The sequence below is a fragment of the Hylaeus anthracinus genome, unplaced genomic scaffold (genome assembly GCF_026225885.1).
Source record: "Hylaeus anthracinus isolate JK02 unplaced genomic scaffold, UHH_iyHylAnth1.0_haploid 11991, whole genome shotgun sequence".
NCBI classification, from domain to species: domain Eukaryota; kingdom Metazoa; phylum Arthropoda; class Insecta; order Hymenoptera; family Colletidae; genus Hylaeus; species Hylaeus anthracinus.
Window position 1 is genome coordinate 223340 of NW_026534339.1, and position 20084 is coordinate 243423.

The window sequence follows — 20084 nt, forward strand, 5'->3', positions numbered from 1 at the left end:
CAATGAAGCCTCAGATCGCAAAATGGTACCAGACTTTTCGATTTGTAATGGTATGAAGACTTGATCCTGAAAAATTTCCCGCATATTTGTTAACACCCTGTATAAAGAAGTAGTATTATAAGGGAACATTTTAGAGTCCTAATTGTCTAGAAAAGTTTTAAGATCGTTAAGTAAAACATGAGAATTCGATTTTTATTTAAAGTTATTGGTTTTTAATGAATATATAAAGATATGTTTAATTACTTAATGACAATGTACTAACACGTTCGTATAAAAAGCATTAAAGTTATACCAGTATTTGATCCAGTCTACTTTTTAATTCTGGATGTGTCTTTGCATAATATAAACAGCAATCAACTCTTCTAGCCATTGTGATACATTTTAGTGTTGATATGTAATGAATTTATTTCAATGACGATATACCATATGTGATGCTATAGTTGAAAAAGAAAATTGTTGATACCAAAGGTCACTTCTTTACATTATTTATAAAATGTATGGAAAGACAAGAGATTTAGTAAAATTAAAGAAACATTTTTAAAAAATGTCAAATTTGATCATACAAATAAAACAATTCATATACTAATGATCATATCCATATAAGGCATGTGTAAAAAATAATTGCAGTTTTGATCTACGTACGTCATTTTTTTTTTTCAAATTTAATATACATATATATACATATGAACATGTAATTTGGAAGTATATTTAAAATTCATCCTGTTTTAGTAATCTGAAGTGATCAACATTTTCTGTTTTCAGTGTAATAAAAATGAAATCGAGAACTTTCAAGACTACACTGATGATATGATTACTTTAATTAAAAAATACTTTTCTCGCTTACCTATAAAACTGTTGACAACTTTTAAGAATTCTCTTACCAAAATACCATTGAAGAATTTGTTAATAATCGATACCTTATTTTATTCGCTACTTCCCAATATTACAACAATAATACCAACAACAGTTTTGTTATTATGTTTACTGTGTTTTGGTATATTCTGTTTCCATTTCTGCACATAGATTGTGCTGGAAATACTAAAATCAATTATATACGATACTTCTTATTACCACTTTTATGTTAAATGTCCCATATATAAAATAGGTTTCATTAAATAAAGCAGTGTTTTCAAATCCCTTAAATTATATTTCGTCTGATAAATTCATGATAGATCGAAGTGGTGCTTTCACATCTAATTCAGTATTGAATATGTACAAAACACTATAATGACATTACATGCAATTAGACTGAGACAGCAAGTTGCTTCTTAACGTTAACGTTGACTAAATTGTCATTAACTACATACTTATGAAATTATTTAAGTGATTCAAATGTTATATTTACATTCATTAGTGGCCTAAATCAGAGTTTTTTAGGATATTTTCAGAAACTCTGAATTACGAACAATGAAGCATATCACCTAGTACAGCAAATCGTGGTGGCAACGAATGTATACAAAACTACATGAACACGGATCACGCATTAATGCAATACTGTTCTGAGAAGATAACCTCCGAGGGTTATCCATTAGGGTGAATGCAGAGCCTCTATGAACATTTTTCTCAAAAGCCATCTTTTGAGAATACTATAGCATGTGTCCGTTATCTCCCATCATTTCACTAGGTGATATAGTAAATTCGTAATTCAGAGCTTCCATAGTTGACCTTGAACAACACTGATCTAAATAAAACCAAATCAGTAATGAAACAGATTACATTTATCATGAACAATAAATACTCAGAGGATAGAAACATAAATTCAACAAAAATGTATACACCAGAACACACAAATGTGCTACTATATACATGATATACAATTATGTGTTTATTAAAAATGTGATAATAACACAAAAAGTAAAGAAAAATTTCTTACCCGAACTTGTTATGTATATAATTAGATCTCTTTTATGCAATTGAATTTATAAGTTTAATCAAAATAGGATTATTGAAAAAAGGAAAAATATACACCCTTAAAATACGGAATTAGTTAAAAATGTATATTAAAGTTTTTATAGTTTCTTAAAATTCTGATGAGTGGGAGCAATTATGCGTTGAGAATAGTTATAATACAATACTTCGCACTTTTTATCCTACTCTTCATCTAACGTTTCTTGTTAACTTGTAACGTGGAGCTGGTCAAAGTACTACTAATACGAAGTACTATTCAAACATTTCTAATCATAGTAGCTTTGACATCAAAATTCACGTCGCCTCTAGGTTCAAAGAACAATGTAACAATTCCATTTATTAAGTAGTTAAGTTTGGGCAACATTGTAATACTCGATGTAAGTATTTATTATTGAACAAGAGTACTAAACCATTGTCCTGAAAAAGAATCCACCCCTTTTCAATGAAGTACGTGGACAATAAAGGTTCATCATTATTAAAAAGATCGGCAAACGCGATAAATATCTACCATCATTGGAAATTAGTATACAGATTAACCAGGGCATAGACAATGGCATTCGTGTAGCTACAGTATTACAGAACGACGACTCTTCTATACATTTTATATTTTGTTTCATTTGCTCATAACATATTTTCTTATGCTTTCATCAAATTTGCAAATATAGTAGTTGCCTACCTTGCTATACAGTAAGACCCCGCTTAACACTGTTTCAGTATTAGGCGGTAGTATTTGGTAGTTTTTTCAATTTGTACAAAATGATTTAAATTTTGATGGAAGTTTAAAGACAAGACGAAGTGTCATTGATGCGAGGTATTGCTATCGACAAGTGCTTACTTGACTTTATCACAAAAAAAAAAAATATATCAAATGAGAAAGAACCTACATCGTCATAAACATGACATCTTTACTACAACCTTTCTTTTAATATCAATTTTCTTATGAATAAAAATGGATATTAGCAATAAATAAGTGTACAATTGTGCAATAAAAAACAATTTAACAATCAATGTTACAAAATAAAACAAAAAAAGAACTGATAAATTTTCTTATTCTTTGTCTGTTTCACTTATCCCCGTTATTTACGTGTTAAGGGTGCGCAGGGGTCAGAATAGAACTCCGAATTGACTTCAGCAACAGTCACGGAAAAAGTAGGAAACTCCAGAATAAGGACAGAGAGGGCGATACAACAATTGTAGGAGAGACGAGGACAGGGCGATTAGCTAGCATGATTTTTTTCAAAGGCTTGATGTTGGAAAAGTATATGTAAACAAAACAAAAACATACTTTTATTGTTTATAAAGTTTTAGGGCCGAAATTGCAAAATCAGGGCTTGGAGTCGCATCCGCCAAAGTGTAACGAATATATTAAAACCAGAATTATTAGAAAATTTTGCTTCTTTGCTTCAATATCATTGAAAAAAATCATACTAGCCTAATCCCCCGGTCCTCTTCTCCCGTTGTATCGCCCTCTCTGTCCTTGTCCCGGAGTTTCCTACTTTTTCCGCGACTGTCGCTGAAGTCAATTCGGAGTTCTGTTCTGACTCCTGCGCACCCTTAAGATAACCTCGTTTAACGCTGTTTCGTTTAGCACTGGATCTTATTGGAACGCATCCCCCGCGTTAAACGAGGTCTTACTGTATTTATATATAAATTTGATTTAGAACAGTGGAGTCTTAGCTAAGCTTTGACTCTATGTCCTAATTGACAGACGCGCGGCGACAAAATCGCTCGTAGCCGAGCCGCGGCAAGAGTGAAGGCAGGCTCACGGTTCCGTGTAGGTTATATTCGCACTAACTTCTTAAGAGGTTCTTGTCAATTAGATTTAATGCAGTTCTTTCTTTCTTCCCTTCTCTCCTTCTTCTATCCTTGTTCGATCGCCCCCATTCTTGCTGTAGCTCTGCTACGAGCGATTTTATCGCCGTACGACTGTCAGTTAGGACAAACCATGAGAACTCCGAATAACTATAAATTTACCACTCTAGCTCTAGATAATTGATTTTTTAGACTTTAGATAATTGATTGTTCAAAATTAATTCTTGAATCAAAAACGTTTATGTACGCTAGTCTTTCAAGGGGAGGACGCGGGCTTGGGGTCACCGATTTGAATTAACATTTAACACAGTATAGTGCTCTACTAGGAGAGTATTTGAACAAAACGACAAGGCGCACTACTCAGGCGTTTTCGAGAAAAAAATAATTAAAAAAGTATGACGCCGCTTTGCTGCTTACATTCGATTCTGTTAGAAGGGTTTACAAGATGCCAGCGTAGCCGAGGCAGCTACGGTCGTGAATACCACACTTAAAACTTGAGTTCGATTCTCGTTTGGTTTGAATTCTGTTTTCTTTTTTTTTTTAACATGAACACAAATATTTACTCCTGTACTCCTCAAGCTCGAAGCGTGGTATTCGCGACTTCTAACGGAACCGAATATAAGCAGCAAAGTGGCGTCATACTTTTTTAATTATTTTTTTCTCGAAAACGCCTGAGTAGTGCGCCTGGCCGCTTTGCTCAAATACTCTCCTAGTAGAGTACTATACTGTGTTAAATGTTAATTCAAATCGGTGACCCCAAGCCCGCGCCCTCCCCTTGTTAGATACTTAAATCCAAACTTCATTCTATCCATACGTTTATTTTAAAAATTGTTATACGATGTAGTATATCATAGCAAATAATTACAAAACTAGCATTTATAATTATGTTTGAAGATCTCGAATTCTTTCCTCGAATCGTTGCATAAATTAAATAACAATTTTATATTCTTGATTTAACAAAAAATTAAATGCTTTCATTTTGTGACATTACACATTATATTTTACGACACAATTAAATGTATTATATTTTATAACATAAATTACACTTACACGGGGAGGGCACGAAGTGTGGGGTCACCGATTTCGATGCGGTTTGGTACAGACCTTCTTTATGGAAAAATATTTGTTTCGTGTTTCGGCGTTTTTTTCGATAGGCCCCCGTTTTCGAAAAAGTCGAGGTCAAAGGTCGCGGTGTTGGGTCTGTTTTGGAACATGGGATATCGATAGATCTTCAAAAAGCAATGAATTTTTACTTACATATTTAGGGGTCGCGAATTAATATTTTTCGAGATTTTAAAGATTTTATGTGTAAAACATAAAAAAATGCGCAAAAAATAAAATTTTTTTTCTTTGACTATATCTGTAGCGGCTAGCGCGCACCGAAAATAACGGTTCATGTGCAAACAGCTAGAATGGTTTACGACAAGCAAACGACAAAGCTATTTTTAAAAAAGCCGTATTTTTCCGTTACTTACAGATGTTCGTTTCCTCGTGTCAATGAGCTACGGCCTCAATAGCATATTGCAAATGTCGTAAACCATGGGTCTTTCGAAGGGCTGCCAGGCAAAGTCAAGCAACCCTCAGCGGGTGACGATGCAAGGCCTGAGGCCCGGAGGAAATCCCGCTGCATTGCCAAATTTCCAACGGTGGTACTGCCCCTCACGCAGGTGCTTTCCGGACATGGTTGGTTTGGAGAGTACCTGCATAGGATGGGGCGGTGGCCAACTGCGTAGTGTCACCACTGCGGCGAAGACGTGGACACAGCGCGGCACACACTTGAGGAGTGCCCTGCCTCAGAGCTGCTGTGGGAGGGTGGGACGTCTCGCTCGCGGTCGTGGTCGACCACATGGTCGCGAGCGACAGGTCGTTGAAGGCGGTGGTCTCCTTCTGCGAGGAGGTTATCTCGAAGAAGGAGGCCGCCGCGCAAACCCGGAAAAGGGCCCCGGGCTCTGCGAGGAGAATTAGGGCGCGGGGACACCCCTCGCGTCGGCGCCCGCCTCTGCGTGGACGGGCGACTGCTGTTGGCCGGGCGCGGGGGGCCTCCCCGCAAGTGCCGCCAAGAGGGCAGCAGGCTAACGACGGGGACGTGGGTGTGAGCTGACCCCGGCCCCCGGAGGGGAGTTAAGCTCCCCTCGGGACGGGCCGGCGCCTCATGGAGGTTTACATCTGTGGGTATCACGGCTCCGACGAACCTCCCTTACCGCGTGCGGTGCCCTCTTGCGCTGTCCGATGCGGGACCTTCGGGTTATAGTAGCTTGCTAGTCGGTTGGCGCGCGATCACCAAACTAGAGGGGTACTGAGAGGACAGGGGATCACTCGGTTCTCTAGAAAAAGGGACGTTCGGTTCGCCTAAACTTCCCCCTTTTTTTCAAGCAGTCACACTGCATAGGCGTATTCTGATACCTGAATAGTGACTTAGCTCCGTCGTTCGTGCGGGCGTCCGGTGTTCGAGGGTTAACTTTACGCCAATGATTACTATTGCCCTCTCACTCAATCTTGTTCACGGTCTTCGTCTCGCGGTAACGTTTGCCTAGGCCAATACCGAAGATCCGTGCGGGTAGGGGTGTCGACCTTCCACGCGCCAACTCAACAGCAACCGACTATACCTGCTCCGGACGCGGCACGAGGGCGCCGGGAGCCGTGGGTGGACCGACCGGGAGCTCGGAAAGCCCATTACGGCGATTCCAGAGATGGGGACACCGGCGGGTCCCTTCGCTCGGGGTCTCATAGCGTAGGGATTGGGGGAGGCAACTTCCTCCTCCGGGACTCATGTAAGCTGGGAAGTGTCCTGTTGAGTATTCGCGTGAACCAGGTACTTCCCATGCAGCTTAGGCGTGTGTGGGGTTTTAGCTGATAGCCATCGGGAACGGACGCGTCTTCGGCGCTCCCGTTTCGAATGGTAGTCCCACATAGCCTTCGTTTTCCCCCCGGGAAACCAAGGTATGCGTAACACATCCCCCCCCCCCCCCAAAACGATGGTACTCACCCACCTCAGCACACCCCCTTCCCGGGGAGACGCGCTAAGGGCGCAAGGAAAAGGTAATAGTGTGTAAGGAAATTTGAAGGACGATCACTCTTCAACGAGTCGTCCTGTTGATTTGACGAGTGGTCAAGTTCGACCGATAGAGTCCGAATAAACAGTTACTGCAAAATAGAATCCTCGCTTTTCCTTCACCCTCATGCCCTACAGATTATTTAGACTTGTTTTGAATTGGTCAGAGGTGTTGATAAGCAAATGTGAACAATGCCTTTGGAACAATGTTTGTGGATTTCTGATTTGAAAGCCAGTTCGTAACAAAATCGAATGATGTGCTTGAATGCCATTTATTGCTTTAGTGTACTCGTACAGTAAGGTGCTTATTCGTTCACGATTTGTGTGGGAGTTCGGCGCGAAATACGCTCGCCATTGTTTTACAAAAAAAAAAAAACTAGAACCGATACAACGAGTGCTGTAATTGGACACCGATCACGCGTCAGATTTTTTTACTTATAACGAGCATGCCGATTGGGCTTACAACAATCACGAGACAAGGAGCTATCTTTTGTTTACGATTTCTGTAAAAAGTAAGTGGAATTAATTTTAGTCTGCAGTTGTCTTTCAACAAGATAAATGCTTCTTTAAAATAAAATTAGTATTTTTTTTATAATGGATCTGAAATTTCGTTAGCAATTTAGCAACCCTATAACACTAGTGCTTAAAACTACTTTATACCCGTTTTATAAAGTTTTAATAATATATGTCAAAAGAATAATCTGCACTAGTTAACATTTTATTTTGAAGTTTCCTTTATTTAACTTAAAAACTAATTTTTTCAAAAAGGCTAAAACGGTCTCTTCTCAGCTTGGCTTAAAAAATTCATTAGTTAGGCTATTTTAAGATAGTGAAAGAAATTCCTGCCCCAATCTGCCCCCTTCTTAGAACCGAATGATTTCTTATTTCTAGACAGCGCGCAAGTCACAAATCGGGACAGTTTCGATAAGTAGCGAATCATTCCACCTAACGCTCGGCAAAGCGAAATCATTAGAATAACGATTGATTATTTTCAAATAGAGAGCATTTATGAAGAAGAGAAACCCAAAATTGATGATGCGTGTAGGCTCTGGTGTATCGAAACGAACCGGAAGTGCGAGAAAGCCAACAGAACGTTGAACTGATTCTTAGAGCAGAATCGCTATTGGCTAAGTTAGCCTTATCCTTTGTATAAGGTAACCTCCAATAACCAACGATCGGTTCCTATAGGGCGTGGGAGACCACAAAAGGATTTTGGAGAATGATCGTTTAAAACAAAAAAAAAAAGTCGAACATCTTGCGAAGACTTACAACGTGGATGAGGTTGCTTTTGCTGCATCGCAAGCTTCAGCTGCAACGATCACGATTACAAAGAAATATTTAACGCCAATGGAAGCGTTGGCCTTGTACAGTGACCTTGATTTGTCGGAAAGGAAGTATAATATTCTAAAAAATGTTGTTGACGACATTCACGATAAATGCTTTCCTTCCTTATACAGAATCAAAAAAGCAAGGAACAATTTATGTCTCAGAATATAAAAATTTCTGAAATAGGTGCTTCATTCGACATTAATAAAACTGCAAGACCTTTTAAATAAGACTGTTGATAGCATTTCTAATTTGATCCAAATAAGTGAACATGTAAAAGCTAAATTGGTTTGTAAATGGAGATTTTATGGCAGTGGCGGACAGAGCGTTTACAAAGAAAAATTTAGCAGCGTACAAAATATAGACCAATATATCTTTTTAAGTGCTTTTGTTCCGATAAAATCTAAAGACGCAGTAGCGTCTCGACCCCAAGTACGTGAAAAATTATCCGCCACCCTGTATACTGTACTGGCGCTGACGCTACTACGTATCTTTACTCGTAAACCGGCGATTCCAACCTAACCTGAAACTTCTTTCATTAATATCTCATCACGCCTGCAATATTTTCTAAATTTAAAGACATTTTTCTTATGCAAATCGCATATAAGCTTTCTAATAAAACCAAAATCAATAAAATCAGTCCACGTACAACTGAGATATCGTAATATCATGTCATGAATCTGCCAGAAACGATATTTCTCGTATGATTTTCCCGTCGTCAACCCTTAGCCAATAGAAGCTAAGCAAAAGCCGAGTGTCGTTCGTCGACTCTCGGAATCATTCGATCCGGCATAACTCGTCGGCCATCGAGCGTCGAGATTTGAAACAGATGTCATCATTCATGCCTGCCAAGTGTCAAAATATTTTACACTATTGCATTATTAAATATATTTATGAAGGAAGGTTTTGATTTTCTTTTGTCGAGGCAAGCGGCGTGCGCGCGTCTGCGATTTTTTTTGGCGAGTAGTCGGACAGAACAGGCGTACATGGCATGTGTCTTCAGCTTTCTTTTATACTTTTTTCAATTTCATATTTTTAATTGTATTATATTAACCAATTTCTCATGTGTCTAATTTATTCGCCACCCTCGATCATCTCAAATCCTACATTTATATCAGCAAAATGTTTTCAATTTAGACTTTTTATGTAGGGTTTAATAACAAATTGCACCCAGTGTTGTAAAGTGTTGATCAATCTTGATTACAAGGTAAGTTGTCAAAATCTGAATTGCCAGATACCTTTATTCATACAGAAAACTGTTTTTAATATAGATTCATACCACCAAAGTGTTTTGAATTTAGACTTTTTATGCAGAGCTTATAGAAACCAAGAGAACCACAGGCTTGGAGGTTGTTCGTTAACAAATTGCAGCAACTGTCGTAAAATGTTTATCCATTTTCAATACAAGGTAAGTTGTCAAAATCTGAATTGTCAGGCCCCTTTATTAACCGACTTCGAAAAGTAAGAGGTTACTCAATTCGACATGTATATATATATATATTTTTTTTTTCCATACAGAATACATCCATACCATGAAAGTGTTTTTAATTTAGACTTTTTATGTAGAGGTTATAGAAATGGAGTCATTTTCTCATTTCATCATTAACATTAAAATTTCTTGCAGCAAAAAAAAATATTGCAGGTATATATAATTATTTATAAATTAAACGAATAAATGTTTATAATTAATAAATTATATGAAATACATATATTAGCTTTTGTTATCCCCTCTCTCTTTATTTTACTCTATTCAATTAAAAAAAAAAATAATAATTTAGACTTCTTATGTAGAGTTTACAAAAATATCAATTTTATTTTTATAAATTTAAAATAGATTCTATATAATAAATGATTTGTAAAAAGAAGTTCGATCCAATAACAAACTTCAAAAAAGTAAAAAAATTACGCCAGTACATGAAAAAGTGGAGGACGAGAAGCAGTAATCTCAAAAAAGTAGAATACCTCCATAAAAAACTACAAAAAAGTAGAAAAATATGTGAAATCCAGTACAGTGCAATGGCGACACTGTGTAACACAATGTAAAATTCGATGCTTTCCAACTATGCGCAGCCAAAATTCTGTGTCCAGCAGTGCTGACGTTCAGACCCTAATGAAAACTCATGCAAAGTGACTGGTCCGCACTTTGGCGGTAAAATGAAAAAGCTAAATAGCGTATCAACCATAAACTGAGACTGTTTAGAGATTTTCCTAGATGTCCGCGGTTTCGAAGTCAAATGCTTGGCGTGGCCAGGCATTGTGAAGGTTTTGATGAATGAGAATGATTTTGAAACGTTAAATAATGAAAGTGTACTCATATTGTCAGAGTTTTAAACTGACAAATTATCTGAAAGCTTGTGAGAGGAAAGGTATCTGCGTCAATGAATGTCCTTAGAAATATTTTAAAACACAATAAAATGAAAATGTACTCATATTGTCAAAGTTTTAAATTGACAAATTATGTGAAAGTCTGCGAGAGAAAAAGTATGGGTATTGATGATCTGAGAATGCTTTAAAATGCAGTAAAAATTCATTGCTTTTTGAAGATCTATCGATACACCTTTGTCCAAAACAGATCCAACGCTGTGACCTTTAACCTCGATTTTTTCGAAAACGAAGCCTATCGAAAAAAACCCGGAACAAGGAACAAATATTTTTCGATAAGAAAGGTCTGTATGAAAGCGCATCAAAATCAGTGACCCACACTTCGTGGCCTCCCCTTGTTGGATTAAAAAAAATTTGTCCATACATTTGTTTAAATTAACGCTTCTATTATGTTCATAAAGACACAGGTGACAGAAGTGAGAGAATTTTACACGATCCAAATAAAATTTGGTCACTTTGTTCACTTTTATCACAAATGGTATATTGTTTAAAGATTAACATTTCTTGGTGGGGTTTAAGAAAATGGTGTACTTTCCGATCGAGCTGATTTTTTTATCGTAAATATCCCTTGACTTGGCGATTACAACGTTACCCCCCCCCCCCCCCTCGAGGGGTCATAAACTGAAATGGTTTAAAAAGTGCTTTTTTGTAACCGTCTTTGTGAGTACGTCATTTCCATCTGTTTTCTTTACATGAAGGAACATCATAGCACCAGGCCCGAAATCGGCTGTCTGAATTCGTTTGGAGTAGTTTTTGGTAGGAGCAGCAATATTGATACCGTTAATGTTGATATTGTCTACACAGACCTACTGTCCGAGTAGGAATGGGATAGTTTTTGGTGAGGACGGCGATATGCACGGAGGTTAAGGGGCTTGGAACATCAAAAAATGAAAAAAATCACTTTTTTTTTTTAAATTTAAGCGATTCTGAACAATTTTACGCAAAGAAAATTGAATTTGGAGCACTAGAAGTGGTAAAAAAAAGTTCGACGACACGAACTTAGTAAAAAGAACGCAATAAAACTGTAAAAAATATAAGGAAATACAACTGACAACTTTCTCGAAGAGAAAACAACGACAGCCAATTTTGCGGAAGAACGGGACGCGGTTACAATGGTCACAGCCATAGGGTACTGTTTTCTAGGGTAAAGAAGACAGAACATTTCCGAAAAAGCAGTGTTTTAATCGATTTTTATAAAATTAAATACGATTTGATAACATATCTATCGATAATCCGAACGGGAAATAAAAATTTTTAATTTTTTTGCGTCTCTTGAAGACCTAGGTTTTTGATACAAAGGTACACTTTTCTCAGAAACGGTTACGCTGATATTAACCAAATTTTTTACATGTGTTTTCTGATAGTTGGGCCTAATTTACACCGAGGATTTTTTTGAAATCCCAAATGGTTGATTGTTTAAAAATGTGTAAAGTTGGAAAAAAATGTATAGATTTGCACGACAATAACTTTTTTTGGAATCAAAATATTGGAAACATCCTCGGTGTAAATTATGCCGAACTATCAAAAAATACGTGTAAAAAATTTGGATCATATCGGCCTAACCGTTTCTGAGACAAGTGTATCTTTGTATCAAAAACCTAGGTCTTCAGGAGACGCAAAAAACTAAAAATTTCTATTTCCCGTTGGGATTATCGATAGATATGTTATCAAATCGTATTTGATTTTATAAAAATCGATTAAAACACTGCTTTTTCGGAAATGTACTGTCCTCTTTAACCTAGAAAACAGTACCCTATGGCTGTGACCAAGGTAACCCCGCGTCTCCGTTCTTCCGCAAATTTGTCTGTCGTTGTTTTCTCTTCGAGAAAGTTGTCAATTGTATTTCCTTATATTTTTTATAGGTTTATTGCGTTCTTTTTACTAAGTTCGTGTCGTCGAACTTTTTTTTACCACTTCTAGTGCTCCAAATTCAATTTTCTTTGTGTAGAATTGTTCGGAATCGCTTAAATTTTAATAAAAAAAAATTTTTTTTTAAAGTGATTTTCTTTCACTTTTGATGTTTCAAGCCTCTTAAGCGTCAAGAGCGAGTTAAAGGTCAAGATGACCTTCATTCTAATCACCAGGTCAAGGTCTACCTATGATATAATATCAGCTCAATCGGAGAGTACCCTATATTCTTAAACTCAATCCATTTCTCAGATATTTATTTTGACCAATGTTATGCCAATGATTTTAAAGTTTAGAGCTTCAGATATAATGACCTCAGCACTATAAACATATGTTGTTACATTATAAATATTAAAAAGTAGAAAAAGCGATAAGTATGTTCTCCATAAAATTAGATATCAAAAATTATACGGGTCTAAAGACAAGATTCGATCATATAGACATTAACACAATAGAAGAGTTAAATTAAATATTAGTTGTTTATATACTAATTCAATAATAAAATGATAGGTTTACCTGTAGATTATGGTATGCTCCACTGTTCTCTGGTGGAGTTGGTTTGCATTTACCACAGCAGAAGTTGCAACAAATACAGCAACAACAGCAACAATAACATGCAGTTATCAGACCACAGAATAGAATGAGTGCCTATAAAAAATTCTATTATTAACAAATGTAACATCATTAAATACTTATTCTATTTCATTCCTTCCTTTATACAATAAAATAATTCCAATAGGAACTAGGTTTCTAAATTTGACACATTCACTGAAGGAGAGTTGATGTAGGATAAGTAAATATCATACTGCAATAAATATATTAATTGACATAGGTTTAATTCAGATTTTGTAGTAAATCTAAAATAAAAATGAACATTTTAAATGCCGCATATTCAAGTATTTATAAGCTAATTATTTTCAAGTAACTTTGAAATTTTTTTTTGTAAAAAAAAAGGGAATATTTTTCTTTCAAATAAAAGGAATGAAATTGAAAATTAAAAAATGGAAATTTGTTTATATAAAAATATAGAAATGAATGAAACATTACCCTGCCCCAACCGGAGGTAACAACAAAGTAGGCATTAACATTTTCTTCGCCAAATTGCTCAGCAACATACAATCCAAGAGATCCATAATTATCATATATATTACGTTTTGTCAAATCTGTTAATATAGTATGTGCTCTATTTATTTCCTTAAACTGAAACATAATACCATTGAATTAGATTATACACATGAAACATTGTTAAAATGGGTTTATTATCTACATTTATTTATCTGTATCATTGGGTTTGCTGAAATTGATTGCAATCAGTTAAATTCCATCAAAATAATATTAACAAATAAAATTCATGTGAATAATATATAGTGTGATTTGTCGTTAGTTGTCCTCAAAAGCGTGCCATTTATCGCGCCTTTAATACTGTGTTTGTACATATGATAATGTTTCTACCCAAACATAAGTTTACAGTTTGCATATTAGAGTATGCCATAAATATATTTGTGGATTTATTGTATGTGATCTTAACTGGATAGGTAAAAAAATTTTCGGTAAGAAAATTATGTATGGAAGCTTATATGTACTTAGTTAGCCTCCTCTTGCAATAGAATGTTGAAAGTGGTATTCTCTGACATCTAAGTAATTTTCCATGTATTCATTAAATTTTCAAACGCTAGAACTAATATTTTATCCTTAATATTGTGTATTTCCTATCTTTTCAAGATATCCTGATGAGTATTGTTACCATTATTTTGAAAATACAAATTTTGGTGTAGTTATCACTTTATTGTAAGGGTTAATTTACCTAAAGTAAGTACCAAAATTTCCCTTCTCAAGTTCAAAATGTTGATTTTTTTCTTGTGGGACCATGCATTTAAAAAATATATTTTAAGAAATGCATGAAAGAATTCTTAGATTTCAAAAGGCATCATTTTCAACATGCGATGGAAGAAGATGAGTACATACGAATTCTCTTATATATACAATTTTCTTGCTGAAAATCGAAATATTGCATGGAGATTAATTCTTCTTAGCTTTCAGTTAAGTTCATATATGCGCACAGAATATGCTGCTGCAAAACTTGGTGTTGAAACGATAAGCTGTTATGATTAAAAAATTATCAACATATAATACAAATATGAGATATTCAATTTGTATTTTCCATGTTGATAGAACAAGTTATTTAGTAGATAGACTGTGTAAAATTAAAACTCTACAATTATAAAAATTCGTACGAAAGTTAATTCAATGACATTTCATTCAGAATGTAAACACATAATATAAATTATTTGAATATAATTTTATTTTAATAGGAAAGCAATTTTAGAGTTATTTATAAGTATAATAAATTTGTTGTGTCAAATGTAATTAATAAAAATAATATCATAGACAATCTTTTGAATAGAACTATTTTTGGAATGAGACCTAAAAATTCTTACGGACAAAAATCACTGTAAAATAGATAGTGGAAAAGTAACAGGGGACAACAGACATGAATTTTGTATCACACATTTCTAAATTGTTAAAAGGCTACTTTGTTAAAAATAAGACTGCAAAAGAAGACGTATCTTATACATAAGTATTCTTGATCTAATTTTTCTCTTAATACATTCAAAAGTAAAACTCACTGTTTGTCATCCAGTTTTGTAATCAAATTACTTTCTTTCTGTGATATAAAGGAATAACTATAGTACAATTGCAGTAATCTGGCTATTTGCCAATCTGTCATATTCAATAACCTGACTCTGTAGGTGGTTCCATATTTCCACTTCTCAATATAAAAAACACAGATTAACTAATACATTAAAGAGAACAGAGACAAAACTGAGTATTTTATGAAGAATTCTGGTGTTGATAACCAATTGTTTTGTTAAAAAGATGAATATTTTCATTTTAAACAATGCCTTTTCTCATTAAATTACTAAGTTTACTTTTAATTCACTTTTATTGAGACTAATACTACGCAAATATAGAAGCTATTAATGTTTTCAATTGCATAATACATTTAATTACTGTTATTTCTAGCTATCTTTTTAATACAACAATATTCTGCTCCAATATGTGTCAGATACCCAAGATTGTACTATACATTGAATTTAAAGTTTCACAGTATCCTATAGCAGGAAAAATGAATTAATTCTAGATATTTCAAAGGATGAGCGCTAGATATTTGAAGAATTTTTAGAGGTGAATATAAAGTGTAATTAAAGTATTAAATTTACCTTTTCTGCAGCTTCTGGATTATTTGGATTTTTGTCAGGATGATATTTTAATGCTAATTTCCTATAAGTCCTTTTAATTTCCTCTGAAGTAGCAGTTTTTGGTATCTGTAAAATCTGATACAGGGAGTCCCCTGCAGTTCTGAAATGAATAAAATATCAATGATTATTAATCATTATTTCATTGTAACTTTGTTTAATTTCATTACTTCATTGCATATTAATATTAAATTTGAAAAAATAAATTTATGTTTGATTTGTAAAAGCAATTTATTCAGAAAAGATGGCTACAGTAATATAAGTCTTAATTTACACTTAATTTATACTTTCCAACATTAAATAGAAAAGATATTTATTATAGTATATATATTTTTTAAAATAATACAGTTAACAGACAAAAACAAGGATACTAATATGAATTTTACACAACATTCATAACGTACAATTCATTCACTTTAATCATTGGACAACAGATAGAAACAAAAAACTAATGCTTTAAGTGAGTTGGTGACAATCTTGCAACATCCTCTATAATTAAAAATTTTCACAAAGCTTTTACCTACACTATAATTCGTAAGTTTATACAAAATATTTGGAATGTTTCAGAGTAACGGTCAGTTTCTTAAAAATAAAATATAATAAATAAACATGGAATGTGTTAATCATATTTCTTAAAAACTAATAGACTTATGCCAATAATTTACAAACTTGTGCTAAATCAATTCGTGCTATTTAACAAACTAATCTAATATCTAAAAAAATACTTCTAAAACATGTTTTACTAATTGTTAAACATAAGAATTGTTACATTTTCTAAAAGTAAATCACAAGATCGTAAGCAGGACGAAGAAAGAAACGATGAGGGTGTAAGCAAAACGGTTTAACCTAGCAATTTCTCTATTTGGTTAAGTATTTTCAATGTTTAAAACATGTTGATATACTTTTACAGGGAAATCAGGATGATCAATTGAGTCAAACAATAAGTTTATGGGGAAGAGACAATTTTTTGAAAATTAAAAATGTTTGAATGGTGATAGCTAAATACTCACGACATTTTCCTTCTATCCATGATAAATGGGGAAACTTCGTATTTCGATTATGTGAAATGTAAATTAAAATTAGTAATTTAAACTGTAATCAAATGTTTCTTGTCGGACTACACGTACATGGTTTCCGTCATTAAATGTACGCAACTTTTTGAGCAGATACCCTTTCAGGTGATACCAGAGGAAGTGATTCAATATTTTAGTACCAAAAGTGGACACACTTACACCAATCTGGCGCTAACTGAAATACAGACCTAAACCACATGAACTAAGCATAAAATTCTCCAGTGGAAAACGTGCGGTGAAAACATGAAGACTGTATAATGTTGCGCGTCCGTGCGGTTTTATTTTTAAGGACTTAGGGTTTTACTGGCGTTCACGCTGCATGTGACAAGATTATTAGAACTGCGTGCGACTTAGCTAGGAATAAATTAATTTAAGATAAATTAAGGGTGCGCAGGAGACAAACTGGCGCCACCAACGGAAAGTAGGTGAACTACTGAATAGTTTTTCCCGTTTTTCAGGCACAATAATAAAAAAAAAATATAATAATTATGCATTTCGTAATTAGGGGAAGTAAATCTATCGTCTCGTCAAGCGTTTTTTGGAAAAAATTGAAAAAAAAAATTTCTTGCCTTTGAACGTATTTTTAGCATATTTCAAAAGCGAAATTGCAAAATGTGTAACTATCTCCCGCAGCGGAATTTTATAAGGAACAGTTTAAAAAAAAAATCAGCCGGAAAGGTCGCTCCCTCACCTCATAAAATTACAATGGCGTTGTCGTTATGAAATCGAGAAGACTGATGCGCTTGCACAATGGCTTGAGTTCCAGGCTCTCCACCACAGCACACCACAGCGCTGGTGTCGTCTCTCCTGCTGCTGGTATGCCGATAATCTAAAAATGCCTTTCAGCATGGTTCAGTACCGTACTAAGAATATGAAGCGCCCGAGCTTGTATATTTTACTTTTGCATATGTATATATATTCAATATTATATTGTTAAGAAACGTCATGTATATGTTATGGTTGTCTATATTGCATTGCAATTAATTGATACAGAATAGTCTGTTACGATAATTTCAAAGAAGAAAATAATAAAAAACTGATATGATATTTATAATATGGTACGAAAATAATAAAGTACTAATTGTTACTTGTGGAATGTAATGATAGTATGCAATGTAAAAAATATTGTATAATAGAAAAGGTTAAACGTTTATGAACATTATTTTTGAATATACGTAATCACATAAAGAAAAAGCACACTAACAAAGGGAAGGCACGGATGTTGCAATCGCTTTTGCAACGACACCCTATGGGGGTCGTAGTACGCATGTAGTACTGCAAAATCATTTTGGCTTTTTTCAGAATGGGCGTTTGTTGTCGATGTACAATAAAAGCATCTAGCAAGGTTCGTTGAATACATTGGTAGGGTATTAGGTTGTAACGCTGCTGACCCGGGTACGAATCCCGATTGATGTTTTTTTTTCAACTTTCTATCAGAAATATACTTTTTGTATATTATGTACTATATATTGTATATTATATATTACCTTACGCATATTTTAAGGTTAAAATTAATTTTTAACGTAATATATCATGCCGGAATACCTACTTGCCGTAAGTGAGTAAGTCTTTACAACGATTTTTATGTTTTGTCGTAAGTTTATTTCGTTTTATCGTGACAGTCACATGAAGAAAGGTTTGAAAGTTTGAAAATGGATAGTGATTCTGTGCGTGCAAGTTGTTTTAAAGAAATAGTCATCGATAGCACAGAATCCAAGTGTAAAGAGGACAGAATGTGCGTACTGTTTTCTCTTTCTCTGGCGTGTGTATTCTGCGGAATACTACTGTTGGTTGTACATGTATACGTTCCATTCGTTCGATTTTACTAGTGTTAAAATGAGAAATCATGTTATCTTCTATCATTCTACAAAATATAACACCCGTGCTCGAGCGCTCATTTTATAGTTTGCCGCTACACCGAACCCCCTTTTTTTTTTGTTTTTACGGGTTCCTTCTCGTCACGCTCGAGAACGGTCAAGCCGAATACCATACCTGTTTCGAAATAAGCAACTCGCCGGTCCCGATCGAGTTACTTATTTCGAGACATTGCTGTTGTTTCTTCTTGTTTCTATTTGTATAATGAATTTCAATATATTTATCTCTATTCTACATAGATATGCTTGGTACGCATCATGCCTATCAAAAAATCGAGTACATTTCATTAACGTAAATCAAGCGGTATTCTCAGTAGAATTAAATAAACAATTTTGCAGTTGTGAATCTGAAGCATTCATTCGATGTACATGGTAATTAAAATTTTTGTTTCCACTGCTTTTTCGAAAATTATCACCCAAGTTCATGTACATCATATATTCAAAATGGAAATTGTTTGTTTTAAAAAATATATCCGAACATTAGTTATAAATAAGTCATATTTACCGAATGTATTTTTAAAAGAAAGTGAAAAAAAAGAATAGTGTAAGAATGTTTCAACGGGACTTGAACTCGCGACAGAGGAGGAATTATTATGTTGATGTTTTACTGACTATGCCGAATTCGCTATTGACAAAGTCGCTTATAATTCACCAAGTAAGCAGCAATAATAACTTCGATGTTGAATATCACTTAAATTATAAATCGTGTGCCCCCAAAACTGAATATCATTCGCTTCAGTTTTTCACTGTGCAAAGGCTCATCAAAAAATTAGTGTCATATCTGGGCCCGTTCCCTTGTCAGTCTCTCTTTTTCTTCATCAAACTGTCTCTTTCTACTTCGTCGACGCTTTCAAATTTTGGACGGATTCGAAGCTGATCGAAACATTTGGTTACACACACAACGTATGTAGGTATTGTCACGTCCCGGATTTCAGATTTGAAAATCTGTCGCCCATTTCGATCAAATGATGCTTGCCTTTTGTCCCACACCCCTCTTAAACGACTCGCGTCTGGACGGGATCCTGATCCGTATTGAGTTCACTCTCGCGATTACTATTTATTAGAATATTTTAAGTTTTCGGACTTACTACTTGTTGAGGTCGAGCACCTTTTGAATGTAGTGTTCCCACCGCGGGTCGTTTGGTGGAATGGTCCACTCAGCCTCACGTGCCCCGGGGATGGTTAGTGGGGTGAGCCTCCAAGGTATCGGTGCTGGGGTTGGTGCTGGTACTGATGCTGATGTTGGTGCTGAGACTGATGCTAGTGCTGTTGATGCTGCTGGTGTTTTTAAACGTTTGTTTCTCACAACTCGCGGCTTCACTACGCACCCGATCGGAAGTTTTTCCGTTTGTGCTGGTCGCACGTAGTTTTTTAGCAACCGACGAATCTGCTCGCGTCTGACCGACTGGTATTTTCGTACCTTTTCGATGTTTCTCATCTACTGAGAGGGAAAAATTGGAATTTATAGTAGTTTTAATCGGGGATGAACCTC

The 20084-nt window shown here is 35.0% G+C and overlaps 1 protein-coding gene across 8 annotated transcripts in view; it reads right to left on the reverse strand.

The window, feature by feature from the left end:
• Positions 1 to 17049, reverse strand: part of LOC128888305 (dnaJ homolog subfamily C member 5) — a 129520-nt gene extending 112471 nt beyond the window's left edge. For 4 of the 8 annotated variants that reach the window (XM_054145036.1, XM_054145038.1, XM_054145042.1 and 1 more), the window contains exons 1-4: positions 16656 to 17028; positions 15610 to 15748; positions 13436 to 13588; positions 12905 to 13036 (exon numbers count right to left, since the gene is read on the reverse strand). In XM_054145036.1, coding sequence (XP_054001011.1) covers positions 12905 to 13036; positions 13436 to 13588; positions 15610 to 15748; positions 16656 to 16675 — 444 coding nt within the window. In that variant the 5' untranslated portion in view covers positions 16676 to 17028. Of the gene's footprint in view, positions 1 to 12904; positions 13037 to 13435; positions 13589 to 15609; positions 15749 to 16655 lie in introns of all 8 variants that reach the window. The other 4 variants (XM_054145043.1, XM_054145040.1, XM_054145037.1 and 1 more) reach the window with 4 other exon arrangements.
• Between the last annotated feature and the right edge of the window lie 3035 nt (positions 17050 to 20084).